This window comes from Bos grunniens, chromosome 2, assembly GCF_055505025.1.
Source record: "Bos grunniens cultivar Pamir isolate PY7600 chromosome 2, Bosgru_T2T1.0, whole genome shotgun sequence".
Taxonomy (NCBI): domain Eukaryota; kingdom Metazoa; phylum Chordata; class Mammalia; order Artiodactyla; family Bovidae; genus Bos; species Bos grunniens.
In genome coordinates, this window is record NC_141166.1 from 19,391,993 (window position 1) to 19,419,853 (window position 27,861).

General features: G+C 43.4%; 1 protein-coding gene across 2 annotated transcripts in view; it reads left to right on the forward strand.

Moving 5' to 3' along the window:
- Nucleotides 1–27,667, forward strand: part of DNER (delta/notch like EGF repeat containing) — a 390,866-nt gene extending 363,199 nt beyond the window's left edge. For both annotated transcript variants that reach the window (XM_086337448.1, XM_086337457.1), the window contains 3 exons: nt 3,552–3,683; nt 17,410–17,656; nt 26,647–27,667. In XM_086337448.1, the coding sequence (XP_086193574.1) occupies nt 3,552–3,683; nt 17,410–17,656; nt 26,647–26,758 (491 nt within the window). In that variant the 3' untranslated portion in view covers nt 26,759–27,667. The remainder of the gene's footprint in view (nt 1–3,551; nt 3,684–17,409; nt 17,657–26,646) is intronic.
- Nucleotides 27,668–27,861: the final 194 nt, after the last annotated feature.

The following is a 27,861-nucleotide window of genomic DNA, read 5'->3' on the forward strand; positions in this document are numbered from 1 at the left end:
CAGCACCACCCTGGGAAGCCCATTATTTGTAATAAATCTTCACATACTTTGCATAAGACTAATAACAAAGTGCATTATTACTCTAAGGCAAAAAGAGCAGTCATCTTTGAATTTCTCCTGCGTGAAATTTTCCTTGAGTGGCTCCACCATCAGAATCACCACATATTCCTACCCCAAGCATGCAACACTATGAAGACATCAGGTGTAGCAATTAAGGGATAACAATTCAAGTAGAAATGTTGGCATGTTCATGTAAAATAGGCCAGTGGAGTCAATCTAAAGGTATCTTTGAACTGTGAACTGCTCTGAGATTCTTCCTGAGTACCTATGCTGTGGAAATAGCTGCTGGCTATTTGGGCTCCTGACTGGCATGGAGCTTTATCATAAACTAATGTCTGCTGCTGCTGCTGCTAAGTCGCTTCAGTCATGTCCGACTCTGTGCGACCCCATAGACGGCAGCCCACCAGGCTCCCCCCGTCCCTGGGATTCTCCAGGCAAGAACACTGGAGTGGGTTGCCATTTCCTTCTCTGATGCATGAAAGTGAAAAGTGAAAGTGAAGTCACTCAGTCGTGTCTGACTCTTAGTGACCCCATGGACTGCAGCCTACCAGGCTCCTCCATCCATGGGATTTTCCAGGCAAGAGTACTGGAGTGGGGTGCCATCGCCTTCTCCGAAACTGTCACTGAACCCCAAATATAGCTCTAAGAACACGGTGGTGATGGAAACCAGATTGGGACAGGTTTGGAATTCTCTCTGGGTCCTGACTCTCTGGTTCCTGGGTCTTAGAGAGTTGATAAATGTCTGTAGAATAAGTTGACCCTATTTTCCCCTGCCATTCTCTCTTCCTACCAAGTCCTTCCAAATTAGTGAGTGCCAAGAAGAGATAAATCTGAGGATCTTGGACTTTTCTCAACTATTTTAGAGCCACTTGGAGCTCCAAGAGCCAAGACATGCATTAGGGCTGCTCTGGACCTGCACTTGGCATTTATCTCCCCAGGAAAGCTCTGGATCTGAGCGGGACTGGACTGACAGCTCTAGGACTGCCCAGGACTTAGGGGATTAGAAGGGTCTGACACTGATGTTAAACTTCTGGAGCAGAGTGGGCTTTTGAGTTTTGCTAGGCTAGAAACCATTCCAGTGTTCTCTCATGGAGAATCCCACAGACAGAGGGCCCTGGTGGGTTACAGACCATGGGGTCATTGGACAGGACTGATCGACTGACACTCACTTTCAGGCTGTGGAAGTAGGGAGAAGTCAGGTCATTTCTGTAGCCATTGGTGCAAAGGTGGCCAAACATCTTATTTCAGAATTTGCTGTAATCAGATAGCCGGGGAAAGAGCTATTGTTTAATAAATACCTCAATTAAGCTTGTCTTGCTAAATGGATGGAAAGCAGTACTGATGTGTATATTCGTCAGGGCCTTTGATTTCATCCTTTTATTGTTTCTCAGCACGTTCTTGTTTATATGTCTCTTCAACTAGTCTATACCAAGTAATGCCATTTGTAATAGTTTAGTCTATGTGCTTTTCCAGTCAGAGTGATTGCCCCATTCATAGCAAGACAACCTTTGAAATAGGTTAGTAAGAGGCAATCAATTTCATGTCTTTCCTATTGACATAAATGACTATTTATTGCAGGAAACAAATTCACTTAGACACTGCTGAATTATAATCAACCTAGTAGGACCTGGACGTAGTAAATGTTTCATTTGACAGATTTTACTTTAAAAATAGATGCCAGGTGTGAAAAAAGTGTGAAATTAAACAGACATGAACTATTTTGGTTTGAGATTCTGCCTCTAAAATGGTCTGTGAGTGACATATGGTGGTTTTATAAATGCAAGGTAAACCCGTGGCAGATAGAAAAGCACTTTAACACCAATTAAATAAGCCTGGAAGCAAGTACCCAAATACATGCTGAGACATTGCCTTTGAAGATTGACAAAATATTTGATTTTGCTCCTTTGCTTTAATTATGATGATAGCAGTGCTCAGAGATTTTTTTTTTAATGTCACCTTTTTCATTTATCTCAACAAATGGAGGTATATTTAGGGAGCTTGGGATTGACATGTACACACTGCTATGTTTAAAATGAATAACCAACAGGAACCTACTATATATACAGCACAAGGAATTCTGTGCAATGTTGTGTGTCAATCTGGATGGGAGGGGAGTTTGGGAAAGAATGGATATATGTATATGTATGGGTGAGTCCCTTTGCTATCCACCTGAAACTGTCACAGCATTGTTAATCGGCTATACTTCAATACAAAATAAAATGTTTTTTGAGAAAAGATAGCAAGAGGTTTCTAAAAAGAGCTTGGCTTTTCTCATTTTCAAACTTGTAAGTGACTACCTCAATCTGAAGTATCCTGTATTCGGTCCTGATGTCACCTCTTTTAGACGTGTACTCATTTAGTGTTGACTCATAGTTTGGCTTTAAATCACACACAGAGATGGCTTCATATTGGTAACTTCTAATAACAAGCTATTGCTTGTGAGTTGGCCTTTTGACCACAGTGACATCAGCCCCCGTTCTGGCTTGTTAGTTTAAACCAGGCTTTCTCTGAGAGGGGCAAGGATGCCCCCAGATGTTGGGAGTGGCAACGTGAGGAGCCCAGGTCACAATTTTCATTATGGATGGACCCAAGCAGTGGTGAGCTCCCCTCGGGCACTGTTCCCAGGGAAGATGGGTTAAAGCCTAGGCTCCCCCGAGAGATCACAGCTGTCTTTCCTTAGGTGGGCTTGATGCTCTCCCTGAAGCATATCCCGGGGTTTGGAAAGGAGATTGCATTTGTATTACTGACTCAGGCTAGGCACGCAGCTGCACCCTAGAATTATCCAGAAAATAGTCAGATGTCCAGACATGCACATTCAAATACTTGGCTCCCCAAAAAATCATAAACTGTGAGTTTTTTGGCTTTCCAGAGCTTCAGAAAAACAAATAAGAAGATCCAGCTGATTCCGTCTAAAACAAAATGATTTCTTTAATAAAATCAGGAACCCAGGTTTGTTTCTCCCATAAACCATGAAAGGATTATTCAGACATGGGAATCAGCTTCAGATCACGAATTTGATAGATTAAAGGAGATTCTTTTTACTGGCACCATTTCTTTTCCTTTTTTAAGTTTTACTTGAGTAAAGGATGTCTTGTCTGGAATTCTGGGAGACTTCTGCAACTTTATGCAAACAGCCAGTTGGGCTGCAATGCAGGCGAGCACGTGTGCTCAGTCACATCAGTAGTGTCCAACTCTGTTCGACCCTATGAACTGTAGCCCACCAGGCTCTTCTGTCCATGGGATTCTCCAGGCAAAAATACTGGAGTGGGTTGCCCTACCCTCCTCCAGGAGATCTTCCCAACTCAGGGATCAAACCCACATCTCTTATGTCTCCTGCATTGGCAGGCGGGTTCTTTACTACTAGCGCCACCTGGGAAGTCCATGGAGAGCTTGAACCTAGCCTTAGATCTTTGCTGAGCCAGAGAAGTGACAGGGGTCAGAGCCACTGGGACAGCTAGCTGGCTCACTGCTGCTTTCCTTTATCTCCTTAGGGGAAGAGTGTGACATCGACATCAATGAATGTGACAGTAACCCCTGCCACCACGCCGGCACCTGCCTGGACCAGCCCAATGGTTACACCTGCCACTGCCCACATGGCTGGGTGGGAGCAAACTGTGAAATCCGTGAGTATTCCTGCAGCTCAGCCCCTGTGATTTTCCATTCCACTTTCATTCAATGAGAAGAAGAGGCTGACTGTGTCCAGCCAGCCCCACGTCACTCTTAGAAGAGGCAGTAAGGCCCAGCGTGTTACCCTGAGCCCCCTGTGCTTCCTGGGTCCTGGTTAAATATTTTTGCTCACTGCTTTATGCTGCTCCCCATCATTTCTGAGCCTGAATCCAGCCTTCCCACTGGGATGAGAATGTGACGATGTCATCCCGAGTTCACGGCTGCAAGACAGCCAAAAATGTGCTTGGCAGAGAAGCATTAGAATCCGATCCAAAAAGAGAATCTTTGTGTTGAAAGCATAAATTAAACACACACACACACACACAAAGAATGTAAATTCACTTCGCATTTGTGTCTTCAAATGTATTAGGTTCCATCAGTTGCCCGGAGAGAAGTCCAGGGAGGATGGGCATCACACAAAACCTGAAAAACATTTTGAGCTGCTTAGAGCGAGGTGTTCTCTACAGATGGACGCACAGAAGTTCGACAGTGTCAGAATTAGGACTATATATGTTCATATGAAAGTCTGGTAGCTTCTAGGATCGAAGTGAAAATGAGAACTGCACTGGAATTGGGTTGTTGTTATTTTGTCAATCACTAAAAACTCAACTTTGAATGGTGTTTTTCTTCTCATTTAAATTAGGCAGGGTAGTTGAGTTTGCATATTTCTCCAGGGCCTTCTCGCCTCCTCTTCATCAGGCAAAGACTCTGCTATGTGAGTTTGGAAAGAGGCAGTTATGTAGACATAGCCCTGTCTGTCAGTCTCCCTCCTGGGCTGGCCTGCCTGCTGCCGCTTCTCCTCCAGGTTGTAGTGTTGCAAGAACAGACCCCTCACTGGTGGTTCAGCGCAGGCTTGTCTGCTAATTCTTTGTGTGTGTCTGAAGTGGGGGTGTGGTCAGTTTCCAGAAACCTTTTTATCCACAAATATGGACCATATTCTTCAGCATCAACTTGGCCAGTAAAGGTATTTGCGTTCCTAGCTACTCACTCTTTGTCTCTCATCTTGGCTCAGGGCTTGAGAGAGGAAGAGATGAATTCTTTTTAGGATTCCCCCTTCAATCTTTTCAAATACTCATCCTCAATCTTTTCAAATACCCATATACAGAATGGTCTTAGGGATCCTTGGTCACAATAGGTGAGAAACATTCTGTTGTTGAGGAAAGGGAAGGAAAGAGATTCCAGTGGTACAAATGCTAAGGGCTATGATTCAATGCAGGGTATTAAAACTAAAGTAGGTCCGGGATGAAGGAAATGGCAACCCACTCCAGTGTTCTTGCCTGGAGAATCCCAGGGACGGAGGAGCCTGATGGGCTGCCATCTATGGGGTCACACAGAGTCGGACACGACTGAAGCGACTTAGCAGCAGCAGCAGCAGTGAGATCTGTTAAAGGAAAGGATCCCAGATTTGGGCCAGCAGGACCTTGGTTCTCGCCCTGGCTGTGGCACTTCTTGTGTTAGTTATGCTGAGCCTCAGAGTACTTATCCAGTACTGATAAGTACATAAGTACTTATTCAGAGTACTTATGAAAATGGGACCCATTTTCATTCTAAAATTTGGTAATTCTGTGAAATGACAAATTTCATGCCTCATGGCAGATCTTGGAGAAGGAAATGGCACCCCACTCCAGTACTCTTGCCTGGAAAATCCCATGGATGGAAGAGCCTGGTAGGCTGCAGTCCATGGGGTCACGAAGAGTTGGACATGACTGAGCGACTTCACTTTCACTTTTCACTTTCATGCATTGGAGAAGGAAATGGCAACCCACTCCAGTGTTCTTGTCTGGAGAATCCCAGGGACAGAGGAGCCTGGTGGGCTGCCATCTACGGGGTCGCACAGAGTTGGACACAACTGAAGTGACTTAGCAGCAGCAGCAGCAGCATGGCAGATCTATGTATAATTTTAAATTTCTAGTTGTGAAAATAAATATATAGGAGAGGAGAGTATGGATAAGAACTCAGAAACACAAAGGATGCCCTTGAGAAGTTTTGAAGTAAAATTGTATCATTATTAAAAAAAAAATCTAAATTTTACTTCTTTCTGGTGATGATATTATAGGCAAAAGATATACATGGATGGAATAATCAGGATGAAAGGTGACTTCATGTTCTAGTGACATCATATTCTAGCTCTGTGACCTGGACAAATAACTATATCTCAGCCTCATCTTTCTCACTTGTAAAATGGTGATAGAAAAGTTGCTGGGAGGATTAAAATTAAGGATCCTTTGTGTAGATCTCTGGTGTGCAGCAGTAGACACTTAAATAGATGCTAGTTGCCTTTTCTGTTTCTTTCTATGGTACTGTAGCTCTTATACCTTGAGCCAGCTGGCGAGGACTTGCCTTTGACAATCGTGTTTTTAGATGATATATGCCCAGAGCACAGGCCACTCTGAGTCTGTGGATGTGTTGGGCACATCCCAGTACACACAGGGTTCCCTGTTCTCCCAGAATAGCACTTTCCATTTGATGGTCTCACTTGCACCTCTCCATTCAGTCAAAGGTGTTAAAAATAAATGTTATCACAGATAAGGTTCCGTCACATCTCAGTGTTGGTTGCTTCCATCCTTGACCTGACTGTAAGAATGGAGAATGAATGTGTAAGATTTGTGATGACACACAGGTGGAGCTAGTGACCAGTGCTGAGATAAATGGACCTGAATCAAAAGAACAGATCTAAGGGCCAGGAATGAAAGGAAAGTTTGGGCCATGAGTGGGCAGAGATGATATGAGGTCTCTAGTCCTCTATGAGCCATGGAACCCATGGTCTCTGAGTTTCTTTCTAACCTGGAACATCTGTGATTTTCTGAATTGGCTGGAAACCAGGAGGAGGGTGCCTGAAAGATACAAGGTCAGGTTGGTAAATCTCAACAGGAACTCTCAGAAGGAGAACAATGGTGCTGTTAGAGTTACAGACAGTCCTGCTGATTGAGAATCGGCCAGTTCTATACACCGAGTCAATCCTAAAGGAAATCAACCCTGAATATTCGTTGGAAGGACTGATGCTAAAGCTGAAGTTCCAATACTTTGGCCACTTGATACAAAGATCTGACCCGTTGGAAAAGACCCTGATTCTGGGAAAGATCGAAGGCAAAAGAAGAGGGCAGCAGAGGATGAGATGGTTGCATAGCATCACCAACTCAACGGAAATGAATTTGAGTTAACTCCAGGAGATAGTGAAGAACAGAGAAGCCTGGAGTGCTGCAGTCCATGGGGTTGCAAAGAGTTGGACACGACTTAGTGACTGAACAACAACAACAACAGCAACGTATATTGAGCAGTTGAACCTATTGTTAAGCCATTGATTTAATAACATTCTGCGGTTGAGAAGTAGGGGAACAGGGTATCTTGGATTTATGCATTTAGTGAATAATCCAGGGCCTCCTATTGTCAAGGGTCAGGCATCGTTGTTGTTCAGTCGCAACATTGTTGTTGTTGTTCAGTCATGCATAGTGCCCAGAATATAAAGGTTAATGAAGCAGCCCTTGCCTTCAGGATATCATTATCCAAGGGTCGATCCTCATATGTGATGGGAGTCGCTGTATAAGACTTCGCTCAGGCAGCTCCAGGTGCCCAGGCAAAGAGCAAGGTTGGACGTCTGGGGCTTCCTTGTCCCCAAATGCAGGGAATTTAATAATGGTTAAAGAAACCCATCAAACAGTAATATGAGCAGTCTTTATTGTACATAGATTCAGTTCTTTGGTTCCCATTTTTATAAACTAGGATTCTTAAAAAACAAAACTGGTTTAGGATTAACATATATACACTACTATATATGGGCTTCCCTAGTGGCTGAAGAATCTACCTGCCAATAGAGGAGATGTGGGTTTGATCCCTGGGTTGGGAAGATCCCCCAGAAAAGGAAATGGCAATCCCCTCCATTATTCTTGCCTGGGAAATCCCATGGACAGAGGAGCCTGTTCATGGTGCTGTACACCTGGAACTAGCACAGCATTGTAAATCAACTATACTGCAATAAGAAAACAAAATAAAATGAATTAATCTTCCTCCCCATCAATACACCCCCACTTCACTCCCCAAAGGTAACAAGTGTTATGCATTTATTATGGATTCCTTCAGATAATTTTAGTCACTGTATAAATCCCATTTTATGGTAGCTCAGATGGTAAAGAATCTGCCTGAAATGCAGGAGACCTGGGTTCAATCCCTGGGTCAGAAAGTTCCCCTGGAAAAGGAAATGGCAACCCACTCCAGTCTTCTTGCCTGGAGAATTCCATGGACAAGGGAGCCTGGTGGGCTACAGTCCATTTGGTTGCAAAGAGTCAGACACGACCGAGCAACTAACACTTTCACTTTCATACACACTGTTCAGCATCTTGCATTTATCCTTAATATATCTTGAATGCTTATCCATATTGACTTAGTACATATTTTCCTCAATTTTTAACATCACACAATGTTTCTTAAATGCTCTATAATTTATTTAATAAGACCCCTGTTGATTGACAAATAACTTTTCAAGTTTTTGGTATTAAAAAGAATAGTAGAGTAAAAATTCTTATATATGTATTTACTTTTGTGAGAATATCAGAGTATTAGTAGGATAAATTCTCAAAAATGGAATAGTCAAATGAAGGGGTCCTTGGATTTTTCACAAGTGTTTATTTATAAATTGACTCTTTGCAAATAAAACTTCTCCTCTTGGCAGCAATGGTGTTGGGGTCTGAGGTTGATTTGCAAATCCCACTTAATCCATAATTACTTTATTAAATACTTTGAACACCACTGACCTCTGGGGAGCAATTGTGGCTAGATGTGGTCTTGCAACCATCACCATCATCCTTCTTCAGAACTCTTTTCATCTTGCAAAACAGTAACTCCCCATACTTCCTCCCCTGGCCCCTGGCAGTCAACTACCTACTTTCCTTCCTTCTTGTTTTCTTCCTTTCTCCCTTTTTTTTTGTTTCTTCCTTCCTTCCGTCACCTACCTCCCACTCCAGCCTCTAGTAACTACCATTCCACTTTGGGTTTTTTTCCTTTATGTTGCGCATGTAACTGACATCATACAATATTTATCTTTCTGTGTCTGGTCTGTTTCACTCAGCAGAATGTCCTCCAGTTCATCTATGAGGTTGTAAATGGAAGGGGCATCTTTTCAAAGATGCAAATCTAAATCCCTCAGACCCTCCTTCCCACCATTGTTTCCATCCTTTTCACAGCAAGCTGCTATTGAAATACATTAATGACTAAAGACCAAAGGCCATGCTATCGCCTGGTGGAAGCTGCAGGACTGCCCCTGCACTGAGGGGAGGTGCCCCCTCCTCACTCGGCCACTCTCCGCTTCGCTACCTGGGGGCAAGCAGCCACCCTGTCCTCCTTCCAGTCCCTCACTCTGCTCTCCACTCCTCCCAGGTCTTTGCCTGGGTCAGCCTTCCCTTCTGTCCCCTCCATCCCCTGCTAATATGTACTCCCCCTTAGAGCCTTGCTTGCTGTGGGCCCCACCATGAAAGCTCTCCTCATTCCCCAGTTAGATGGCACAGCTTTTGTCCCCTCCCGAGGCACTGTCGCCTTGGTCCCTCGTGGCTTAGCATGCTTTCGCTTCCACATCTCTGAAAAGACTAGGGGATCCATGTGCACACTATTCTCTAAGTTTTGCCTTGCTCCTTATCCCAGGCATCCAGCACGAGGCCTGGCACATAGTACATGCTGTTGTTGTTCAGTCCCTAAGTCGTGTCTGACTCTTTGTGACCCCATGGATTGCAGCACGCCAGGCTTTCCTGTCCTTTGCCATCTCCCAGAGTTTGCTCAAACTCATGACCATTGAGTCAGTGATGCTGTTTAACTATCTCATTGTCTGCCTGCCCCTTCTGCTCTTGCCCTCAATCTTTCCCAGCATCGGGGTCTTTTCCAATGAGCTGGCTCTTTGAATTAGGTGACTAAAGTATTGGCACTTCAGCATCAGTCCATATAGTACATAGTAGTTGCTTACTGATACTTGTTCAGTAATAGGATCACTATGAGGGATTCAAGCTCTGCCTTCTGTTCCCTCCCCTCCTGCCTCTTCTGAAGGTTAACAAGGGTGTTCACTTTTCCCAGTCTCATTGACTACTTTGGTTGTCAAGCTAACTTTTAGCTACAGAAAATATAAAGAAATTTGAAATCCCTCCTCACAGTTATCCTAGGCAATAGATAGTTCCAAAATTCTCCAGCTATCTAAGTGACATCTACCTAAAAGACATTTTTCAGTTCAGTTTAGTTCAGTTCAGTCACTCAGTCGTGTCCGACTCTGCGACCCCTGAATTGCAGCACGCCAGGCCTCCCTGTCCATCACCAACTCCAGGAGTTCACTCAAACTCATGTCCATCGAGTCAGTGATGCCATCCAGCCATCTCATCCTCTGTCGTCCCCTTCTCCTCCTGCCCCCAATCCCTCCCAGCATCAGAGTCTTTTCCAATGAGTCAACTCTTTGCATGAGGTGGCCAAAGTGCTGGAGTTTCAGCTTTAGCATCATTCCTTCCAAAGAACACCCAGGACTGATCTCCTTTAGAATGGACTGGTTGGGTTTCCTTGCAGTCCAAGGCACTCTCAAGAGTCTTCTCCAATACCACAGTTCAAAAGCATCAATTCTTCAGTGCTCAGCTTTCTTCAGTCCAACTCTCACATCCATACATGATTACTGGAAAAACCATAGACTTTTACTCGCTTTCAAACTTTTTTAAAGTATGATTGGGGCATAGACTTGGATTATTCTAATGTTGAATGCTTTGCCTTGGGAAGGAACTGAGATCATTCTATTTTGAGATTGTGCCCAAATACTGCATTTCGGACTCTTTTGTTGACTATGAAGGCTACGGCATTTCTTCTAAGGGATTTTTGCCCACAGTAGTAGATATAATGGTCATCTGAATTAAATTCACCCATTCCAGTCCATTTTAGTTCACTGTTTTCCTAAGATGCTGATGTTCACTCTTACCGTCTCCTTCTTGTGATTAGTTGCTCAGTCATGTCTGACTCTTTGCGACCCCACGGACTGCAGCCCACCATGCTCATCTGTCTGTGGGATTCTCCAGGACAGAATACTGGAGTGGGTTGCTGTTTCCTTCTCCAGGGCATCTCCTTCTTGACCACATACAATTTACCTTGATTCATGGACCTCACATTCCAGGTTCCTATGCAGTATTGTTCTTTACGATGTCGGACTTTAATTTCACCACCAGATACATCCACAATTGAGTGTTGTTTCTACATTGGCCCAGCCTCTTCATTCCTTCTGGAGCTATTAGCAATTGCCCTCCCCTCTTCCCCAGTAGCATATTGGACACCTTCCAACCTGGGGGTCTCATCTTCTGGTGTCATATCTTTTTGACTTTTCATACTGTTCATGGGATTCTTGCGGCAGGAATACTGGAGTGGTTTGCCATTCCCTCCTCCAGTAGACCACGTTTTGTCAGGACTCTTCACTGTGACCCATCTATCTTGGGTGACCCTGCACGGCATGGCTCATAGCTTCATTGAGTTAGACAAGCCTCTTCGCCAAGACAAGGGTGTGATCCATGAAGGGGTTTTAAATACAGAGGTAGACAAATAATTTGACTAGATTCACCCAGGTAAGTGAAAGAAACACAGATACAGGTTATGTATTTTAGAATTAAATTTACCAATCGATCGAGGTCTCTTTTTGGTGGAGGAGAGATGGTCAGTGGGTCAGCTTGGTGGCTGACTGTGTTTTTACCTTGAGCAGAGGCTCTGAGTCCAGCTCCTACGTAGCTCCTACTTTAGGACCCATTGAAATCTTAAAGGCGACAGCACTTCAGGAAATAACAAACCTCAAGCAAATTGAGTTTATGCTGAAATGCAAATGCTCCCTGAGACCCAGGAAGGAGTGTGACATTTTCCCTGAATAGCTTGTGTGTGTGCGTTCCTGGTCATGTACCTGCCAGGGCTGGTGAGGTCATGCCGTCCAGTGTGTTCTGCTGCATGGTTCTTCCCCAAGCTCTGCAGTAGCCGACATAGTAAATGATTCCTGCCTTGGGACTCCTGGGATGTGGTGCAGCGATCTGGGAGTGGCAGCTGCAGCTACCTGCTGTTGACATATCCTCTGCCTCGCAGACCAAATGTTGAATTTATTAAGATTCAGCCTGGCTACTAACCCGATTACTGTGCAAAGCAGCCATATTCACTTATCAGACAAGTTTTAGATGACAGTTTAAGTGGAAAGAGCAAAGAGAAAGAGAAGAGGGGGAGAAACAGAGGTTTCAGGAGAAATCTGGGGATATTTTTTTCAAAAGTCTAAACAGCTTGGAATTCAGAGTTTGGGGAAATAGAACAGATGGTCAGAAATACAAACGGTTTAGACAGCCCATCAGGCCTGGGGCAGTGAGCCCAGCACATAACCTAGCACAGTTGTTTGTTTTTCTGCGAGAGTGGCCCTGTGCAATTGTGCACTGGCTGTGTATATGCCATCAGTGTAATGCGTGAGCTATTTTCATGAAGGTGTGCATCGAGAATTCCCATGGCAGCCATAGCAATCAGATCTGAGCGCTCCACCAGGCTGGAGTAGAAACAGTATTGGCTGCCCTTGTGATGATGCTCAGTGAGTGTTATAGCACACTCCATGAGCCCTGGACTGCAGCCTACAACTGGATTTTTCAGAGAATGTTGAAATACTTGGAAATCAAGTGAGTCATGTTCGTTTTCAGCCAGAACGATGACTTGTCTCTCTCCATGTGCACCAGGTATTGCCAAATGAAACGGCTGCCAGTCGGGATCGAGTCTTGGTTTCACAAAACACCTCCTCTCTTCCATTGCGAGCATTTATTTGCAGTGATTTATGTCCTTTCTGTCTGCCTGCGTGTGAGTTGGCTCACACAGCACGGTGAATGCACAAATGGGCAGTCTTCTTGTTCCACGGGCTGTGTGAGCTTGGGTAGACAGACTCAAATGGCAAAACCAGTCTTCAAGGGCCGTGGTGAAAAACTCAGGAGCCAGACGATCTGGACACAAACTCAGAAGTCACTTCATTCGCCCCGGTCTTCTCAAGCTCTCAGGAACCACGCAGGCTCAGGGCCCGAGTCAGTTTCCCATTAGGCTTCTTGGAAAATGGTCTGCACACTCGGATCCTTGTTTGGCTGTTTACTTGTGCTCTTCTGAAGGCTGTAGCTTTTCAAGGGAAAGAATAGCTGATTCTGAGACTCCAGTGTCCCTGAAGATGTCCCTGGGATGAGAGTATGAGGACTCAGAGGTCACAGATACTTTCACCTAAAAGAGAACAGTGGAAAGAGGCCTGAGGATTTCATAGGAAGTAAAGTGTAAAGTGAAGAAGGCAATGGCAACCCACTCTAGTACTCTTGCCTGGAAAATCCCATGGACGGAGGAGCCTGGTGGGCTGCAGTCCATGGGGTCGAGAAGAGTTGGACACGACTGAGCAACTTCACTTTCATGCATTGGAGAAGGAAATGGCAACCGACTCCAGTGTTCTTGCCTGGAGAATCCCAGAGACGGGGGAGCCTGGTGGGCTGCCGTCTATGGGGTTGCACAGAATCGGACACAACTGAAGCGACTTAGCAGCAGCAGCAAAGTGTAAGGTGAAGTTGCTCAGTCACGTCTGACTCTTTGTGACTCTGTGGACTGTAGCCTGCCAGGCTCCTTTGTCTATGGGATTTTCCAAGCAAGAATACTGGAGGGGGTTGCCATTCACAGGAAGACAGACCTATTTTCACGCATACCTTGAATCTCATTTCCAAGCACCCAGAGTCCTAATATGGAAATGATGGCCTGGAAAGGGTGCTGGTGGAGGTGGTAGAGTAAGTAAAGTAGAAAAGACAACCCTTTTCCCATGGAAGTTTAGCTTCTGTTTGGTCTTAACCTAGCCCCTTTTCACCTTCGTGACTTCCTTTCAAATCCTGGTCATGGTATCTGGATCATTCCGTTTGTTTGCAAGTTTGTAAACAGGACATAATTTGACACTCTTGACCTGTGCCAGACACAGAGACTATGCCCCATCCATCTACTTTTTTCTTGCCTGTCCAGGTTGGTGTTTTTTGAATGGGCACAGGGCAGTGCTCAGTAATCTTCAGCTCAGAGTGTGCCCTGAGGACACCATCCTCCTCCTCGGTATCCTTCCTTTTTCCACCACCACCAGGACCACCACCACCCATCACATGCCTGGCAGTGGACTTCCTTTTCTTTACATGTTTTCTAACTTATTCTCCCAACATGTCCATAGGGTATATGTTATAATTGTTGTCCTAAAAATGAAGAAACTGACGTTCAGGGAGGTCAAGCCAGTGTTGCAGCTGGGGACTGTCCCTGGTGGTTCAGTGGTTAAGAATCCACACGCCAATGCCAGAGACATGGGTTCGATTCCTAGTCCACGAAGATCCCACATGCCTCAGAGCAGTTAATAAGCCCATGAGCCACAACTACAGAGCTCCAGCTCTAGGGCCTGCATGTCACAACTATTGAAGTGCACACACCATGGGGCCCATGCTCTGCAGCAAGAGAAGCCACTGAAGTGAAAAGCCCTGCAATGAGAAGCCCTCACACGGCAACTAGAGAGTAGTCTCCGTTCATTGCAACTAGAGAAAGCCCGCATGCAGCAATGAAGACCCAGTGCAACCAAAAATAATAAATACGTAAAATGTTTAAAAAATACTGCAGCTGGGATGAAAGCAAGGTTAGTGTAATCCCAAAGCTCACATACCTTCCACTAGTTATGCTAGAAGATAATCTCATGGGTGTTTTCTTCAAATGGCTTATCACCTATTTTTTATTATAAAGAGACTATATTCTTTTTTAAAAAAGCTGAAGACTGAGACATATTAAAGGATATTAAAATCACATGTAATCATGCTTTTCAGAGATCACTGTTGTTAGCACCCTGCTGTGTGAGGCAGAGGCTGAGAAGTTGGACCTGGAGTTACAGTCAACACTCTCACCCAGGAAGTGGTGTCAGTTTCTAAGCTTTATCTATAGCAATGGGGAGAAAGAATGATATATTTTCTCGTGGTTGCGCTGATCAAATGAGATGTTTTCAAAAAGCTTAGCATAGTAAGAACACAACATAGGTTCATCACTATCATTGCTCCATCCTGAGCTTTTCTGTATATAGATAGACTTTGGAAGCTCATCTGAAACTTCCCTGGTCACTCAGATGGTAAAGCGTCTGCCTATAATGCGGGAGACCCTGGTTCAATCCCTGGATCGGGAAGGAAATGGCAACCCACTCTAGTATTCGTGCCTGGAAAATCCCATGGACGGAGGAGCCTGGTGGGCTATAGAGTCGGACATGACTGAGTGACTTCACTTTTGGAAACTCATATGTGATTGTAGTATACCACTAGGTTCTGTTTGGTAACCTTTTTTTATTCTTTTGCTACTTGATGAGTAGCTCTCCATCTCACTAGGCCTTCTTTGGCAGCTCAGCAGTAAAGAATCCATCTGCAATGCAGGAGATGTGTGTTCAATCCCTGGAACAGGAAGATCCCTTGGAGAATGAAATGGCAACCCTCTCCAGTATTCTTGCCTGGGAAATCCCCTGAACAAAAGAGGCTGATGGGCTATAGTCCATGGGGTCACAAAGAGTGAGACACACCTTAGAGACTAAACACAACAATAAAATCATCTCACTAAGAGTTGAATATTTAGGTTGTTTCCTATTTTTCCATGTTTATGAATTGTGTTGTCTGTTGGTGGGGTGGAGAGAGGATATGGGATTGAGGAGCTCTAGCTATATCTGTAATATTTTTTTAATTTTTATTTTTTTAATTATGAAAGTATAACAACACATTTACAGGAGTTGAAAAATACAGGACAAGGTTATATACAGTTGCACTATATATTACAATATTTTTTTAAGTAGATAAATTAAGATTTTTAGTTGGAGTTTCAATATTGAACTCTCAAAATTAATAGAATGACTCTACAGGGAAGTAGAAGGATATATTAAACCTGCAAAGCACTGTGAACCAATTCAATATAAGATTTATACAGTTTTCACACAACAGTAGGATACAAATTCTATTCAGGTTCCCATAGACCGTAAACTTCGTGTGTGTGAAGTCAACTTCAGTCGTGTCTGACTCTTTGCAACCCTATGGACTGTAGCCTGCCAGGCTCCTCTGTCTATGGGATTCTCCAGGCAAGGATGCTGGAATGGGGTGCCATTTCTTCCTCCAGGGGATCTTTCCAACCCAGAGATCAAACCTGGGTCTATTACATCTTTACCACTAGTGCCACCTGGGAAGCCCTAGAGTATAAACTAGAAGACACTAAAGCATATCGAGGGATAACACCAGATGCAGAAATTTCATGGTCTAAAGGTACTGAAATCATCCAGACTCTGTTCTCTTATCACTGTGGAATTATGTTAGAAATCAGTATCAAAAGGTATTTGAAAATAACCCACATATTTTTAAGTACAGTGTGATGTAGAGGTCTTCGACTTAGCCATTGAAAGTCTCAGTAAAGTTAGACTGAAAAAAACACAGAGGGTGATTGCAGAGAAGAAAGCATTTAAATGAAAAATTAGTATCAAAATGAGAAATTAATATTAAAGATGCTTTAAATAGAATCCCATGTATTTGTAAGTTAAATGTCCACTTTTAAATATTGGGTGTATCTAAGAAGTCATCACAAGGAAAATTAGAAAATATTTGTAATAGAGTAAAAGTGAAAAGAGAATTTACCAGAATTAGTTGCATGCAGCTGAAGTTGCTCAGTGGAATTAAATACCATGTGGAGTCTTAAATAAGAGATGAAAACAAATAATAGACACTAGCATAAAATTTTGTGAAATTTGAACAAAATCTATATATTAGTTAATAATACTGTATCATTTGTTAATTTCCTGTTTTTTGTTTTTGTTTTTTTACAGCATGGTATTTTTTTATATTCTCAGAATTGGATTAGAAGTTTCAAGCCTCATTCAAAAATTGTTTTAAATCACTAAGATAATTTTTTTTAGCATTTCAGCAGTTACACTAGATTTTATTTGTAACATTTTATTTATTAAAAAAAAAAACAAACATTTAAAGCAAAGAAGGTAAAATATGAACATGTGTTAACTTTGAGCAGGGAATACATCTGGGTCTGTGCTTATTTTCTGAACTTATTTCTAAATGTGTGATAGTTGATAATCTAACATTTGAAAATTGTGCTTCTGAGATGAACATCTTTGTACACAGGGCTTTATACATTTTTTAGGACCATTTTCTCAGCAAAAAATCTGAAAATTGGAATTTCTGGGTCAAAGGATGCTCCACACAGGAGTTGTATATCAGTTCACACAGTCCGTATTTCTGCACCCTTGTCTACTGTGGTTATCAAAATTTTAAGATAATATTTGGGAACTGATGTAGGACTTGCATAGTTAAAAAAAATCATGAAGCCAAGCAATTTTCTACTTATATTTCCTTGGTGAATTCCTTTTTATATTCTTTACCCATTTTTCTATGACATGTTCCTGGTTTTTCTTAGTGATTTGTAAGAGGTCTTTATATATTAAGGATGTTAATAAATATCCTGTAGCCCACCAGGCTCCTCTGTCCATGGGGTTTCCCAGGCAAGAATACTGGAGTGGGTTGCCATCTGGATTATCCATAGAAAATAATCCTTTGCAGTTTGGACAGCTCTTATATTTTATGTTCCTAGTGTGAGGACAGGGAAGTCCTTCCCCTTCGAAAGGCCCCAGCTGATACACAGGCGTTTGCTTGTTTTCACCTTCAGACCTCCAGTGGAAGTCCGGGCACATGGCAGAGAGTCTAACCAACATGCCTCGGCACTCTCTCTACATCATCATCGGCGCCCTCTGCGTTGCCTTCATCCTGATGCTCATCATCTTGATTGTGGGGATTTGCCGCATCAGCCGCATTGAGTACCAGGGCTCTGCCCGGCCGGCTTATGAGGACTTCTACAACTGCCGCAGCATCGACAGCGAGTTCAGCAACGCCATCGCCTCCATCCGGCATGCCAGGTGAGTGGCGTGAGTCAGCATGCTGGGTGCCAGGCTTGTATTATGGACGGGACTTCACGTCTGCAAGGGGGATTTCAAAGAATAAAGCATAGATTCGAGGTAGCATTGGGGGGACCAGATAATTAGACTGCTTTATAAACAAACCCCTTTAATTTGCTGCTAACTTTCTGTTTTCATTGAATACATTCATTCGTTTAATTTGTGTTTATCTCTGCTATAAACATTTGAAACAGGTTTTGATTATTTCTTTTTGAAATGTGTTTAGCTGTGTTGTTCTTCAGTGTGACTATAAATGATCACATCTGATTTAAGGGCTTAGTTAAAGAAAGTCACATAGCAGTCATTCTGTTAGAGTTCTTATTGTATAAAATAGTGTCTGGGGGAAAGATTCCTGGAGAGACAGGAGTTAGTGTGGTATAGAAATAGCCTGAGTCAGGGTGTCAGACATCTGACATTAAGTCCAACTGCTCCATTACCTGATTATAGTTTAGGTAGATGATTCAACCTTCCACAAATACAGTTCCTTCAACTGTAGGAAGGGAGAACTACCTCCTTAAAGAGTTATGACAATCAAATTATAGATAGTAAAGGATTGTATAAACAGATAATGCTGTATTTACTTCTCCAATGTATTACAGCATGTGAAAAAAATCATCTAATTTTGTTGATTTTGGTCAGGAATATTTACTATCAAAATGATAGTGATATTGAATGTTAAAACACCATCTTTCCCTTTAATTGGTAGAACAATCTAAAGCACCTGATTCAGAAAGTCAATGTGCTATAGCAAAAAGAGGGCTGAGCTCGGTGTCTTAAGATTGGACCTCCAGGGAACTATTACCTGTATAATCTTTGTTGGGATGTTGTGACCGATATTGTTCGAGGAACAAGCAGATCCAAATTCTGTCTGAATGCAATAGAAGTTCAGAAGGTCAGAAGGTTCAGTTCAGTGTAGTTCAGTTGCTCAGTTGTGTCCAGCTCTTTGCAACCCCTTGGACTGCAGCACTCCAGGCCTCTCTGTCCATCACCAACTCCCGGAGTCAGAAAGTTAGCCTTCTTCAAAAGGAAACCTCCAAACCCAGGGCTCACATCTTTTAGGATGAGTCCAGTGGAAATAAAAACCAGAACCTGGGTTCCAGGGAAAGAGCCAGTGGAAGAGAGAAGTTGGGGGACTTAGGGCATCTGTCCCAAAGCCAAAGGCAACTTCCTTGTAGGAGCAGCACTATCCCCATTTCTGTAACTTTGAGAGAGAAAGGAGGATTCAACCCTCTTCCACATCAGGCTCCACACATCAGCCTTTGTCACGGACCTCATTTTAGAATCAACTCAGCAACACAGCTTCCGGGAAACCCTGAAATGAATCCCTGCAGATCTCTTCTAGTTTAGTTAATCTTTCCTCTTGCACAAAGGGCAGTGGGATTTATTACTGTATGTCCAGTGGGTCCTGGCACGTGGTAGACCTCACTAAAATGTAAGGTCTGAAATGAATGGATGATTCTCGGTGAGGGGTTGGCACAGGATGTCTTGATCTGCCTGAGAAATAGATTCATCACAGGGCACCAGCGTAGTCAGTGGTACCAGCTTGCAGGAGTACTTGGAGTATCTCGAAATTATTGTATGAGCAGTGAAAATGTAAAAAGAAGAGGCTATGGTTGCTGTGCTCAGTCGCTCAGTCTTATCCAACTCTTTGTGGCCCCATGGACTGTAGTCTGCCAGGCTCCTCTGTCCTTGGAATTTTCCAGGCAAGAATACTGGAGTGGGTAGCCATTTCATCTCCAGGGGATCCTCCTGACCCAGGGATTGAACACACATCTCTTGTGTCTTCTCACCGGCAGGGGTATTCTTTACCATCTGGGAAGCCCTAAAAGTAGAGACTAGGCAAAATCTTTTGTGACTCAGAATTCTTCCCAGAAGGGCTTAGTTCACCCGGAAAGAATAAAACCCATGGTTCTATATGGGGATGTATTGGGAGACCCAAGGAAATCAGATTCCCTCCCTACCCCTCCCCTGAAAGGAATCTCTGGCTAAGGTCCTTTTGTATCCAAGAGGAAGAGTGTTCTGTCTCAGCCCTGGAATAAGTTAAGATAGATTCTTCTGGGCTTCCTGCTTGTACAGCCCACTGGGAAGATATTTAACTGAATACCCTTGGAAGGAAAGGAGAAACTTGAAAGCATTTACAAACCTGGTTCTTATTTGATACTGATTTTTATCAAAACTATTTACTGCAGAATTCCTAACCAACAAACTCCTGGATGCACCAGTGACTGCAGATAAAATCTTTGACATTACAGTGCCTTCCCACATATATCTGAGAACATTCCCGTCTAAACATTTATTTAGCTATGACCAGGAGTTTCCACAGCCTGGTTATCCAGAGGCTCTACCTGGGTCTCTGGCAGGTTGGCCCTTTTGCTCCCTTTTCCTGGAAACCCTGGAAAGGCACTGACAAAAACAGAGTCCTTTTGATATTCCGCACTTCCTAGTTTTGAGCAACAGCCTATGGCTAACGTGTCTATTTCATGGCCTGTCTCCCTGCCACTATGCTGGAGGTGACGTTGGCTCAGAATGAGTGCAGCTCAGCAGCTGCGCAGGACGAACACTGTCTGGGTCATTGGTGGTGTTCCCCTTTTCCCCAGGAAGCGTCTGGTGATTCTGACCTCAGCAGTCAGTCTGTTGGTGCTGATGATGGGCTGAGAAGCAGTGCCCCTCTACTCTGCCTTACCCTAAGACTCATCTGCTCCTCAGCTGTTTTGCTTATGCTCAGGCTGCAAAGACTTTGTAACCGACTGGCAGGAGGGAAGTCATGACTCTCCAAGGTCTGTATCTGAGGTCACACTCGGAGGCTGACCACCGATTATGGGAAACAAAGCAGAGAGCTGGGAAAGGACAAAGTCACTCTTTCTCAAAGAGCGTCTCCCAATGTGGGCCTTTAAAAAAAAAATTTATTTGGCTGCATGCATGCTAAGTCACTTCAGTCATGTCTGACTCATTGAGACCCTTTGAACTGTAGTGCACCAGGCTCCTCTGTCCATGTGATTCTGCAGACAAGAATACTGGGGTGGGTTTCCATGCCCTCATTCAGGGGATCTTCCCAATCCAGGGATCAAACTGGCGTCTCTTACATCTCCTGCACTGGCAAGCAGGTTCTTTACCACTAGCACCACCTGGGAAGCCCCATTTGGCTGCACTGGATCTTAATTGTGACATGTGACATCTTTAGTTGGGACACAAAGGATCTAGTTCCCTAACCAGGGATCGAACCTGTGCCCCCTGCATTGGGAGCTCAGAGGCTTAGCCACTGGATGGCCAGAGAAGTCCCTTGATGTGGCCTTTTTAAAGCTTACATCCACCTGCTCTTCTCCAAGGTGTTGACTAGCTATCTATTTCCAGGAGAATATGAACTAGAAGAATGTATATACTTTGACTCCTTCGACAATAGTTTTGGTGTATTTTGTTTCTTTAGTAAACACAGGACTGGTCACCAGTTGTGATGTTTGAGTGTCAGTTACTTTTATACCACTCTGCACAGCTGCTGTTAGTGCTTCTACAGTGGTAACATGGCCAGACACAGTGCTGAGTCCTTTGGAGACAGAACCGTGGGTGATGCTTATCAGTTCAGTTCAGTTCAGCTCAGTCGTGTCCGACTCTTTTTGACCCCATGAATCGCAGCACGCCAGGCCTCCCTGTCCATCACCAACTCCCGGAGTTCACCCAAACTCATGTCTGTCGAGTCAGTGATACCATCCAGCCATCTCATCCTCTGTCATCCCCTTCTCCTCCTGCTCCTAATCCCTTCCAACATCAGAGTCTTTTCCAATGAGTCAACTCTTCACATGACATGGCCAAAGTACTGGAGTTTCAGCTTTAGCATCATTCCTTCCAAAGAAATCCCAGGGCTGACCTCCTTCAGAATGGACTGGTTGGCTCTCCTTGCAGTCCAAGGGACTTTCAACAGTCTTCTCCAACCCCACAGTTCAAAAGCATCAATTCTCTGGTGCTCAGCCTTCTTCAGTCCAACTCTCATATCCATACATGACCACTGGAAAAACCATAGCCTTGACTAGATGGACCTTTGTTGGCAAAGTAATGTCTCTGCTTTTCAATATGCTATCTAGGTTGGTCATAATTTTCCTGCCAAGGAGTAAGTGTCTTTTAATTTCATGGCTGCATCACCATCTGCAGTGATTTGGAGCCCAAAAAGATAAAGTCTGACACTGTTTCCACTCTTTCCCCATCTATTTCCCATGAAGTGATGGGACCAGGTGCCATGATCTTAGTTTTCTGAATGTTGAGCTTTAAATCAGCCTTTTCACTCTCCTCTTTCACTTTCATCAAGAGGCTTTTGAGTTCCTCTTCACTTTCTGCCATAAGGGTGGTGTCATCTGCATATCTGAGGTTATTGATATTTCTCCCAGCAATCTTGATTCCAGCTTGTGCTTCTTCCAGCCCAGCATTTCTCATGATGTACTCTGCATAGAAGTTAAATAAGCAGGGTGACATATATAGCCTTGACGTACTCCTTTTCCTATTTGGAACCAGTCTGTTGTTCCATGTCCAGTTCTAACTGTTGCTTCCTGACCTGCATACAGGTTTCTCAAGAGGCAGGTCAGATGGTCTGGTATTCCCATCTCTTTCAGAATTTTCCACGGTTTATTGTGATCCACAGAGTCAAAGGCTTTGGCACAGTCAATAAAGCAGAAATAGATGTTTTTCTGGAACTCTCTTGCTTTTTTGATGATCCAGTGGATGTTGGCAATTTGATCTCTGGTTCCTCTGCCTTTTCTAAAACCAGCTTGAACATCAGGAAGTTCATGGTTCACATATTGCTGAAGCCTGGCTTGTAGAGTTTTGAGCATCACTTTACTAGTGTGTGAGATGAGCACAATTGTGCAGTAGTTTGAGCATTCTTTGGCATTGCCTTTCTTTGGGATTGGAATGAAAACTGACCTTTTCCAGTCCTGTGGCCACTGCTGAGTTGTCCAAATTTGCTGGCATATTGAGTGCAGCACTTTCACAGCATCATCTTCCAGGATTTGAAATAGCTCAACTGGAGTTCCATCACCTCCACTAGCTTTGTTCATAGTGATGCTTTCTAAGGCCCACTTGACTTCACATTCTAGGATGTCTGGCTCTAGGTCAGTGATCACACCATCGTGATTATCTGGGTTGTGAAGATCTTTTTTGTACAGTTCTTCTGTGTATTCCTGCCACCTCTTCTTAATATCTTCTGCTTCTGTTAGGTCCATACCATTTCTGTCCTTTATTGAGCCCTATAAGGGTGATTCTTATAGTCTTCATCAATGGCCTGTAAAACATCTTAGAATCTGTGGGCCATTCACAGATGGCCCAGCTCTGTGACCAACTCTGCCTTTGTCCTGTAAAAGCACCAGAGGCATTATTAATGGGCACAACTGTGTTCCAATAAAACTTTATTTTAAAAAACAGGCAGCAGGCTATTACTGGCTTGCAGACTGTAGTTTGCTAATCCTAGGCCTACATTGTAATTTTCTTTGGCTTCCACCTTTTAAAAATTGTTTTAATAATTAATATGTCTCTTTAGGATAAGGAAAAACAATGCATTGTTCTTAAAAAGAACAGTTGCATGAAAACTCCTGCCATAACATAGGCAAGCTCTGACATTGGTTTAATGCCTGACAGTTTAAAATGGAATTCTATAGGTGTTGGCTGATTCCTTAGCATCCACCCAGTTCTGAGACACAAAGGAAATATGCAGAGCTGTTAGCATGGGAAATTTAAGTAAGAATGCACATTTGTTTGGTACTCACCACTGTGATAGGTGTGGGAGACTGAAGGAGAGTCCTATTTCTCTTTACTATGTTTTATAAACCATCTTAGCCCCCATATGGTAGACACTGTGCTTTGGGTGGAGACCTGAATGTCTCACCTAAGGAATTAGGAGGCTTCTCAGCAGCTAATTAGGTCATAGTGCAAGGAATCCAGTTCCAGTGGTGCTGGGGTGTTGCTGCTCTTGCTGCAGCGTTAGTTGTACTTTAACCAGATTACCCTCGTTACCAGCATTATACTTGGTGACCCCATTAGCACTGATGCACACAGCTGAGCTTCCCATGCAGACACAAAGCAGTGCCTCCTTGTCCTTCAGTTGACTTTGCATGTCTACAGTGGATGCATGGCAGCTCTTAACTGCCTTCATGCTCAGTGGGTCTGGAACACTCAACCTCAAACCTGTCTTGTCAGTATCCAGCTCCATGACAATAATTTTAGGTCACAGCCCTTTAAACTATAGCTTGTGGATGGATTGCCTAACATGGAGACATTGAATTTTCTAGATTTGGAGGAAACAGATTATTCTTCAAACTGGAATCACATATAAAACAAAATGGATATTGTAAACCTATATTCAACCTATTAAGTTGCTCGGATGTTTCCTCTTGGCCAGTCAGTTGATTCATGAAAGTGAAAGTGAAGTCGCTCAGTCGTGTCCGACTCTTTGCGACCCTGATAGGACTGTCGCCTACCAGGCTCCTCTGTCCATGGGATTTTCCAGGCAATAGTACTGGAGTAGATTACCATTTCCTTCTCCAGGGGATCTTCCTGACCCAGGGATCAAACCCGGGTCTCCCGCATTGTAGACATAGGCAACGTATAATTCACTGACCCTCTTGGAGTTCTGGCGGGAAACCATCCCATGGCTGCCATGTTTGAATACAGAGAGCTTTACACTGGGATTTCCTGATTTTCAAAATTAATCAGATTAATATCATTAGTGGTATATTGTTACTGATGTATTGAGCTATTTTATGAGAAATATCTTGTCAAAATGCTTGCTCCATAAAGTAGCCTCTGAAATGTTCAGACTTGAGAGAAAGTGTTAAGAGCCGATTGGCTTTGACATTGTTGCTTCTTTCTTGTTCTCAGATTGTGCAGACCTCAGTCAATTTAGATAAATACATCTCAGGCTGGAATCCAACCCACACTTATGCCCACACAACTCCGGACTTTCAGTGAGGCTAACCTTTTAGGCATGAGATTCTTGAAGTCTTTTTAATATTGCCTCCAAGAGCTGTGGTTTCTTAGTGGCAAAATGCTATAACTCTTTTTTAAAAAATATTTATTATTTATTTATTTATTTGGCTGTGTTGTGTCTTCGTTGTGGCACACGGGATCTTCACTATGGCATGGAAACTCTTAGAGGCAACGTGTGGGATCTAGTTCCCCAACCAGGGATTGAACCCACATTGGGAGCATGGAATCTTAGCCACTGGACCACCAAGGAAGTCCCCATTTCTCTGTCTTTGTACTTTGCCTGGTGCCCATCTAGCATGTTTGTGCCTTTGCTCTCCTGAAGGTCAGTAAGTCTTGAGTGAATTGGAATTACAAGATGGATGAATGTTTAAAAATAAATGATCATATGAAGAATGTAACGTTTTCTCACTTCCCACTTGATTCTACTTCTCATCTCTGTATGTGAGAAGACAGACTTTCCAAGATATAAAAAGAAGAGACAGGAAAGGTGGAGAGATGGGTTTAAAGCCACGGTAAACAAGTCCCAAGAAATCCTTGAGGGCCCATCTTGGCAATCCTCTTAAAATTTGAGATTCCTTTAAAATTTCTTTTTTAATAGACTTCATTGGACTTGAAATGGTTAAAAAAATGTTGTTTATAAAAAAGAGGAGAGTTGGTGGGCTAGTGGGGAAGATTGTTTAAATCCCATTGCGCTCCAGGGACCTTTATGGAAGGTGAAGTCCTGAATGGGAAGAGACCACCCAGAAGTTGAATTGACTTTGTTTTAATAATCGCCATTTCAACACTGGCTTAGCGGGAGGTCCTGAAATTGGATTTTGACACTCTTGGGCTTCTGCGCATCAGGCCTGCCGTCAAAGGGTGTTTGATACACACAAATCTGTTGGGACAGAGGCTTTGTGCTCAAAGAAACAATGGCCTGTGTGTCCTTGGGGATTGGGGAGTGATAGGTGGGTGGGATGGGATGGGGGGCCCACACAGATCCTGGACGAACACCTCATTATTGGAAATCATTTCCTCCCTCTCCCTTTCTCCTGGTCTTGGGACCTCAGGTTGCCTCTGAGCCCTCACCAGCCCTCCTGCAAGTCCCAGGGGTTAGTCTATACCATCAGGGAAGCCCACCCAGCCATTCCACATTCCAGGCATCAGAGTGGATATAAAATAAACTCACCTCTCCAAACCGCTCTGGGTCTGAGAAAAAAAAAAAAAAAACAATCGATACACGTTTTCTCAAAACCTATTGAAGAGCCCTCACGCCTGACTGCTTTCCTAAGATTTAACCTACAAGCTTCAATATTAATTTGGACTGTACCTTGTGTGAAATCCATTTTTTGCCTCCCACGGCAAAAGCTAATGTTTATACTCACTCAATATTAAGATCAGTTCAGTTCAGTTCAGTCGCTCAGCTGTGTCTGACTCTTTGTGACCCCATGAATCGCAGCATGTCAGGCCTCCCTGTCCATCATCAACTCCTGGAGTTCACTCAAACTCACGTCCATTGAGTCAGTGATGCCATCCAGCCATCTCATCCTCTGTCGTCCCCTTTTCTTCCTGCCCCCAATCCCTCCCAGCATCAGAGGCTTTTCCAATGAGTCAACTCTTTGCATGAGGTGGCCAAAGTATTGGAGTTTCAGCTTTAGCATCATTCCTTCCAAGGAACACCCAGGGCTGATCTCCTTTAGAATGGACTGGTTGGATCTCCTTGCAGTCCAAGGGACTCTCAGGAGTCTTCTCCAATACCACAGTTCAAAAGCATCAATTCTTCGGTGCTCAGCTTTCTTCACAGTCCACCTCTCACATCCATACATGACCACTGGAAAAACCATAGATCAGGAAGACTTAAATGTCTACTTGCTAGAGAGTATATCTTAGAGTATTTTATAGTTCCGTTTGATTCTTGAATGTAAGTTATTGTCACCGTTTACCTTTAATAGGACTTGAGAAGCCACTATTTCTCTAACCAGAGTCCTCTCTCTGTGCAATTTCAGGTTTGGAAAGAAATCCCGGCCTGCGATGTATGACGTGACCCCCATCGCCTATGAGGATTACAGCCCTGATGATAAGCCCTTGGTCACACTGATTAAAACAAAAGATTTGTAATCTTTTGGGGGGATTATTTTTCCAAAAGATGGGCTACTACATTCGTTTAAATATTTTTAAGAAAAGGAAAAGCTTAAGAAATTTAAGATGTTAGCTGCTCAAAAGTTTTCAGTAGACTATTTAAGAACTAATTTTCTGCAGCTTTTAGTTTGAAAAAAATATTTTAAAAATGGAATTTGTGAAATCCGTAGACTACGTTTTCATGTACTTTCTGCTCTCTAAACGGTAGGCTTCGACTCGTGTGCGTACCTTCCACAGTAGATATTCTCATGAACCAGATTGACTTCAGCAGTGGTTACAGAGTAAGTCTAATCAAGGTCAAGTTTGTATTTGACGTGTGAGTGCTGACTTTTTGAGTAGAGTTAGGAAACACATGTAGTATGAACTATAATGCAGTATACCCATTAACTTAAAAAGAAGTCTGAAATGTTTGTTCTGTGAAAAACTAGTTAAATGTACTATTCCTAACCCGAATGAAATTAGCCTTTGCCTTATTCTGTGCATGGGTAAGTAACTTATTTCTGCACTGTTTTGTTGAACCTTACGGAAACCGGAAACATTCTCTTGAGTTTGTTTGTTTTCCTGTCGTTTTCGTAACAGTCATCAAGCTAGGCCTTGAAAACATACATGATGACAGGGTCTAGTGAGGCAAATTGTGATCGAATTGAATCTGTATTTTCCTCTACAAGTCAAGGTTTTTGTATTGTGAGTAAGTTAAATTTATGTTGGAGTTGTTCCTTGCTAAGAGGTAGTAACTGTAAGAGCGTACCGATTCCTTCAGTAGTGAGTATATCTCATAGTGCATCTTTATTTATATCCAGGACATTTTTGTGGCTGTATTTGATTGATATGTGCTTCTTCTGATTCTTGCTAATTTCAAAGAATATTGAATAAATGTTACCAAGTCAAGGACGCACTTGTCTCTCTCTTTTTTAAATTATAGAAAACATTTGGTTTTCATATGGTAAAGAATCCACCTGCAATACAGGAAGCCCCAGGTTCAGTCCCTGGGTTGGGAAGATCCCCTGGAGAAGGGAATGGCAACCCACTCCAGTATTCTTGCCTGGAGAACTCCAGGGACAGAGGAGCCTGGCTGGCTACAG